We start from the raw sequence: 7,500 nt of genomic DNA, 5'->3' as shown, positions 1-7,500 counted from the left end.
CAGTTTCACTTGTTATTAGCATGTCATGTTAGCCATTAGCGATCAGGGGTTAGCCAAAGACCATCAGTCATTAGTTAGGTTCAAAATACTGTACATGCTGTATATATTATTATTAGATAAATGTTGCCAGGTTACAGAAAAATGAACATCTTTATAAATACTGTGAAACCTTTAAAAGTGTCTTATTTACCTTAAATTATACATTAGATCATTCATACGTCAGATGATGTATGAATTTTACTTGATTTTAACATTTAACTTACTTTAATGCTTATTGTATTTTAACATTAAATATTTGCTGTAACATTTTAGATCATACTTATTTATCATATGTATTTAAATTAATATGTAATTAAATTATAAAATGTTTTTAAATTATGCACACTGTCAGCATTTTCCTTTGACATCACACTCTGATGTCATCCTGCTGTGTTTTCATTTCACTGCTTCCTGGTTGATCGGAAACTAAAAACAATCAGAGAAAATCTGGCAAGACATTGAAACATAAACTACAGATTTTATACTGTGAGACAACAACTAATGTTAGCATCAACCACCTTCTAGCTAACGTTAGCGTTTGATAGAAAAGATGTAAATGAATTCTGAAATATCATCAAACATCATGGGCTCATTTATTTAAGTCTGGAAATAAAACGATTACTAACTGATTACTTTCAGTGTGTTTCACCTCCAGACTTAAATAAATATGGCAAAGACGTGTGATGATACTTCAGAATTAATGTCCTTCCTGTCTTATCATGTAACATAAAATGGTAACATTAGCCAGGAAGTGGCTGAATGCTAACGTTAGCTGTTGTCTAACAGTAGCTAATATGTTATAAAATCTGTGGTTTCATGTCGAAACGTCAGTAAAATGATAACGATTCGTCAGATTCTCTTTGTTTACAGGATGACATCTGAGTTTCACACCCTGACGGTGATGTCACAGGAAAATGGTCGCTGTAAGAATGTGGTGAATAATTTTGCTGCCTAAACATAATCAAACTGCAACTGAAAATAATAAGTCAACTAAAATACTCTAATGCAGCCTCCATCTTTCAACATTTAGAATAGACTCACGCCCTAAACTCAGTCACACGTGGAACTCGTGCTCACGCACTGAGTACGAGCCAATCACAGCACAGCAGGGCAGAACAGGGCGAAACAGACAATGTTTGAGGTACTAGCTAGCTTAAGTTACTATATTGATCGTTTCATGTTTCTAATCAGTTCAGACTGCAGCGTATTTGGAGGCAAACACAAATACACAAGAACAGTGTTACCAAGCAGTGGCTGCTATGGCAACCGCTGTCGGACAACACCTGAAGCTAGTTAGCTGGACATGCTAACATGAGCTTACATCAAAGATCAATACATCGTTTCATACATTCATTCAGACCAACCAATCAGAGATCAGAGCAGGTTCACATCCTGATTTTACACGTGTGTGTGTGTGTGTGTGTGTGTGTGTGTGTGTGTGTGTGTGTGTGTGTGTGTGTGTGTGTGTGTATCTCACCGTCATAGTTGACTATCAGGATGGCCAACATGTAATCCTTGCCCATCATGACTCCGCCTTCCAATGTGTGTAGTCCAATCAGCTGATCGCCCTCCAACACACACACACACACACACACACACACACACACACACACACACACACACACACAGGCCCAGATGACAGATGTTAAAGCCTCCTGCCTGTCTCTTTCTCTCTCTCTGTCTGTCTGTCTGTGTCGGTGTCTTTCGTCCCTCCGTCCGTCCCTGTCTCAGACGACACCATCAGTCTTCTTCTTCTTCTTCTTCTTCTTCTTCTCTTTCTTCCTCTGCTGTATTCTATTTCCGTCCCGGCGTCCTCTCTTTCTCTCTCTCTCTCTCCCCCTCTCTCTCTGTCTCTCTCGTTCGTCCCTCCTCTCTCTCCCTCCTCCTCTCTCTCTCCTCTGTCTGATGATGAAGGATGCTGTTGTCCTCTTCCTCTCTCTCCTCTCATTTGTCTCCTCCCCCTGATGATGTCATCACCCCTCCCTCTCTGACTCTCAGCCTCGCTCGACCTTCACTGTAAAAATATCACATCCAGAACAGCCACACAAAATATTTCCCTTATGACATCATCCCTGATGACTGAGTGATGTCAAAGAGGGATACACTGTGACATCACAGTCAACCACAGAGAGGGTCACCGCTCTCTTTAAAGGTGCAGTACGTATTCATCACTTTCTCACAGGAGGTAAAAGTCCATAAGTTCAAAGTCAAAGTATAAAAGTAAACAGTCGTCCTCTGAAGGACATTTGACTCTGTCTGTCTGTCTGTCTGTCTCCCTGTCTGTCTGTCTGTCTGTCTCCCTGTCTCCCTGTCTGTCTGTCTGTCTGTCTCCCTGTCTGTCTGTCTGTCTGTCTCCCTGTCTGTCTGTCTGTCTGTCTCCCTGTCTGTCTGTCTGTCTGTCTCCCTGTCTGTCTGTCTGTCTGTCTGTCTCCCTGTCTGTCTGTCTGTCTGTCTGTCTGTCTGTCTGTCTGTCTCCCTGTCTGTCTGTCTGTCTCCCTGTCTGTCTGTCTCCCTGTCTGTCTCCCTGTCTGTCTGTCTGTCTCCCTGTCTGTCTGTCTGTCTGTCTGTCTCCCTGTCTGTCTGTCCTCTGATGATCCTCCAGTCAGTCGTCTTTTCTGTGTCTCATTGTTTCGTCCATCTAAGTTGAAATCAGTCTCGATGTTTGAAGGCGGCGCACGATGACGCAAAATGACAATAATCAATAACTCACCTCAAAATCATTCAAACTAAAGTAACAAGCCTGTTTAGAAAATATGAGGAGGAGAAAGTTCAGATGGTAGAAAAATAAATATTCAAGTAAAGTACAGATACCTGAAAACAATAACAAAGTATTTATACTTAGTTACTTCAGCAGTGTGTGAACAGAGTGACAGGACAGAGACAGTTGTCTTTAACAGCCTGTGGACTGACGTCTGTGTGACGGACTCAGCAGGTGAGAATCTAAAGGACGCTAACGTCTCCAACTCCGATTAAAAACATCAGAGCGTCGCTCCTCAGCGTCTCGCCACTTTTCACTTCACCTACAGCTGCAGACTTCAACACCAGAAGCTTAGAAATGGAATGAAATATTAACAAACGAAGTAGTGAAGTACATTTACTTGAGTAGTGTACTTAAGTACATTTTTTGAGTATCTGTACTTTACTTGAGTATTTGTTTTTTGGAAACTTATTACTTTCACTCCGCTACATTTCAAAGACAAATATTGTACTTTTGACTCCACTACTTTACTTTTTACTCCGACTGAGCTTTGAAGTCAGCTGTTGGTGTTTTTTCTTTTCTAAAATGCAGTTGGTCACATGACGTGTTCCTCACAGAAGGAAACCAATCACAGAGCTCCTCTGGACTGATGTCAAAGCAGAAACACGTCCAGGCGTCTGTAACAAGAACAAACTGTCCCTCTGTCATTCAAACAGAAAGCTGTAATGGTGACGGCAGGAGAAAAACAAAATTAAATCTCAACATGTTATTAGAATTATTCATTATTCCAGGTAGTTTTTAAAGTTGGATTGTTTTTATCGGGGTGAAAAATACCACATAATTCATGTATATATACTGCCTCTGAAGACAGAAACAAATATCAGTTATTTAACAGACTTGTAGAAATCCTTACAGTCGACTTCAGTCTGATGTTATGATGTGATTTTAATTCAGTTACATCAGAAAATGACAATAACTGTCCTTTTTGTTTCTGATTGTGTTTCTATGTTGAAGTTTTTAAGGTGTTTCTACACACTTTGTGTATCAGAGAGGATCTACAGCAGGTCACAGCTTCATCAGGTGGTTTACAGAGTTACAAGCTTCTGTAAATGCATCATGAAAACAATACAGCATGTACTGATATTACAAAATGTACTTTGTAATTTGTACTTTTGAATTCTTAAGTATTTTTAAAAGCAAGAACTCTAGTACTTTAACTCAAGTAAAATTTTGACTGAGCAACTTTCACTTGTAGTTGAGTAATATTTGACCAGGAGTATCTGTACTTTGACTCGAGTACTGGGGTTGAGTACTTTGTCCACCGCTGGCTGTAGATGAAGTATACTGTGGTACTGTGAGTATCCGGTTGAGTGGACAGGAACAGATAATTGATCCAGACAAGCAACAGGATGTTGACTGCAGTTCACTTAACAGCCACCAGGTGTCGTTTTTCTGAATGTTCCACATAAACCTTTAAAAGATGTAACATGTGATCCTCTGCCGGCTCTCCTGATTGGCTGCTCACACACTGACTCGAATAAACACTTTTATTCTTTAATGTTTTACCTGCTGAGACACTGAGGCCACCATACTGCACGGTGACGTCATACAAGGTATGACACAGTGGCCACGTGTCCCGGAAAAGTTTTGACGGCAGGGAGCTCGTGAAGTTCAGGAACATTACAGGAAGTTGGAACGTTCCCCTACAAACTAAAAGCATGAAGTTTATTCCAGCTCCAGAGAATAATGAATATCAACAGAGAATAACACAAAATACTTTGCTGCTGCTGTTAAATAAAACCTTCATACTGACAAACACATAACATGTTTTGTTGCTTTAAGTTATTTTAAACAATTTCTGATCCTGATTCTGAAAAAAGTGTACATGTAAAATATATACTAAATAACTTAAATAAATTGATGAATACATGGAAAATTACAACGTCAGCTGCATTTAATTTTTACAATATTTCAAATTATAAACGTAATTCTTATTACAAACTTTAAAAAGTGTTTTACTTGTTTAGGTTTTATTATACCAGTAGAAAATATCAAATGCTATTTTTCACAAATATTATACGGCAAGTATAATGTCCGCAGAGGAGTGTTTAGAAATAAGAGGAAACAATGAGAAAAAAATACAACAAAATAGCAAATACAACATATTCCATATGAAAATTATAGTGAAAACAAGAACAGGTCTTATTTTGAAATTCTGAGCGGAAGTTGTGTACTTGACATAGAATGTTCACAAGAGGAGTTGTTTTGTTTTTTTACACTGAAGGGGTTTCCGTGTAATCAAATATTAGTGTAAACTAAAGTTTAAAACATTTAATTTTGTTCTAACTGTGCGCGTTAGCTTAGCCGTTAGCTTAGCTTCATAAAGAGGAAGCTGTTGTTATTTGAGGCGGTGGAGTCCAACATGGAGGACATGTACGTTAAACCAGGTAGGCGTCGTGTTACTGTCAAAGTTAATATCGATTATTAAGTCTTGGATTATTATTAAATTGTGATTACTGGCCATCAGAATGATGCTGCTGCAGCTCTGATACCTGACATGAAAGTTCTGTCGTACTGACATTCAGCTCAACGAACTGCATTCAAAAATGTAGAAAATTAATGTTCTCTTAACTCCCCAGGAAAGAATAACTCGCTTTGTAAACATAAACATGATTTTTACGAATTAACTCGATGTTGTTTTCAGTTCGGCAGAGAAATAATTCAACAAACAGAAATGATTCGACTAAAAGTATCAGATTAATTATTGGTCGTCCTTCTGTTGACTCGAGATTAAAAGCGTGTTAGTAGTTCTGTCTGTGTCACGTCGCGGTACAAATAATGACGTAACATGGTCAGATTGAGCGAAAGTGAAGGAGTTTGTTTAATCAAACCTGTCGATATTCTAAATGTATCGAGTCTTGTTGTCCCGATTGAAAAAGCAGCCAAATGTTGATCAGAGTTTGGTTGGACTGATTCGTTATTTAAATGTGACGCAGCCCAGTGATCCACATACTGACAGGTGATGTTATTGATCTCCTTCACCGAGTGTCTGTTCCGTCAGACAGACGACAAGCACCATGAAGTTACGCTGCTTTGATTCCTGAAATGAGTGTTGTGTTGACAGAACGGTTCGACGAACCGCATTCAAAAATCTATCAAATTAACTTTCCCTTCAGCCTGCAGGCAGCAATGGCTAACTTCATAAAAACTAACATGACACTTACTAATTAATCAGGTGTAATTTTCAGTTCGGCAGACAAATAATTGATCAAACAGTAATTATTCAAGTAGAAAATGAAGATTTAGCTGGGGGTTATTAATGGTTTTCCTGTTGTTTCCTCAGTTCTGTTTAACTCAACTATAAATGGCATCACAGCAGTTTAACGAATGTCATGTGATGGTATAAATAAACTTTCATGTATAAAATTATAAAAGGAACATTTTGGTGGATTGAAGTGGTGTGTTTGATCATCGAAATGCAACTTTAGCGTCAGAATCCGTCCGTTCATACATGTGTCACATGATGCTGACCTGACTGAAAAAACAGCCAAATATTGACCAGAGTTTGGTTGGACTCCCTCCACATTTAAATGAGCAGTGATGGAGCTTGTTGCTCTTTGCTCCTGTGTTTTTAAGGCTGTATTACAGTGAAGTGATGTCATTTTCTGAACTTATGAGACTGTTCTAAGTGTTCTATCATTTGTCTTTACCCACTGATTATTGATCAAAAATGAATGTAGAATCATGAAACTTCGACTCAAAATGATGGAAAAAAAGACAAAAATAAAGAAGATGAGAAAAGTTTGTTATTTATCTTATTAATTATTATTGATTGATTGATTGTTAGCATTTTCAACTATCGGCTGAAGACAATGCACAGAATTTGCAGCCCTAACGTTATTATTTGTTGAAAGTACCAACAGTCAGATTTAAGTGATTGTTATAATATTGATACTGAGAAATTTGGTCAACTATTTTGTGATATTTGATTTTGTCTAAATCACCCAGTGATAATAAAACAAACTTAACTTTATCACTGCAACTATTGATTATTTTAATTGAAAATGGGTCCAAACAGGTTTTTCAAGTCTTTCCTGTGACAATTATTTTCATTATTGATTATTATCCTGATAATTGATCGGTTGTTTGGTCCATAAAATGTCAGAAAATGTTGAAAAATGTTGATTATGTTGACACGTCAGGATCATGGCAGGTTTTTTTAGCCATATTGTCCAGACCGACATCACAGTGAAGGATGTATTGATAAGATACTGTTGATCGACTGATGGAATAATCACCTAACTGTTTGAATAATTGATAATTCTCTGGTTTGTTACACCAACAAGAACAGCAGCAGATCGTTGTGATGCAGCCGGATGAAACTGTTCCTCCTTAAGATAGCCTTGTGTCTCTGTTGCCTAGGTAACCAGGAGCGGGGTTGGAATGACCCCCCTCAGTTGTCATATGGCCTTCAGATGTCCCGTGGACCTCAGAGGAGCCTCCTGAACAAGAGAGCAGCTCCAGCAGCAGCTTCAGGTCAGAAAACACGAACAGGGACTTTAGAACCAGAGGAACTAAATCAGGAACTCGGTTCCTTTGCACTGGGTTAGTTCCTGTGGATCAGCAGCAGCCTGCTCTCCCTGCAGGTTATCGTCCACCTGTCTGTGCTGAACGTCCCCACCTGTTGGTTACATGTCCATTTATTGTGACTCCGCCTACAGACGATCTGATCGATCTTTTCTACATCATCACATTCTACATTA

At 38.7% G+C, this 7,500-nt stretch overlaps 2 protein-coding genes across 2 annotated transcripts in view; one reads left to right on the top strand and one right to left on the bottom strand.

Moving 5' to 3' along the window:
- Positions 1–1,758, bottom strand: part of apbb3 (amyloid beta (A4) precursor protein-binding, family B, member 3) — a 21,366-nt gene extending 19,608 nt beyond the window's left edge. Inside the window, exon 1 of the mRNA XM_084730238.1 lies at positions 1,517–1,758. Coding sequence (XP_084586364.1) covers positions 1,517–1,565 — 49 coding nt within the window. The 5' untranslated portion in view covers positions 1,566–1,758. The remainder of the gene's footprint in view (positions 1–1,516) is intronic.
- A 3,202-nt stretch (positions 1,759–4,960) lies between these two features.
- Positions 4,961–7,500, top strand: part of sra1 (steroid receptor RNA activator 1) — a 10,709-nt gene continuing 8,169 nt past the window's right edge. Inside the window, exons 1-2 of the mRNA XM_084730241.1 lie at positions 4,961–5,184; positions 7,160–7,273. Of these exons, the coding sequence (XP_084586367.1) occupies positions 5,160–5,184; positions 7,160–7,273 (139 nt within the window). The 5' untranslated portion in view covers positions 4,961–5,159. The remainder of the gene's footprint in view (positions 5,185–7,159; positions 7,274–7,500) is intronic.

This window comes from Lutjanus erythropterus, chromosome 11 (assembly GCF_056507025.1).
Source record: "Lutjanus erythropterus isolate fLutEry1 chromosome 11, fLutEry1.hap2, whole genome shotgun sequence".
NCBI classification, from domain to species: Eukaryota; Metazoa; Chordata; class Actinopteri; order Lutjaniformes; family Lutjanidae; genus Lutjanus; species Lutjanus erythropterus.
This window is presented reverse-complemented; position numbering and strand designations above follow the sequence as displayed.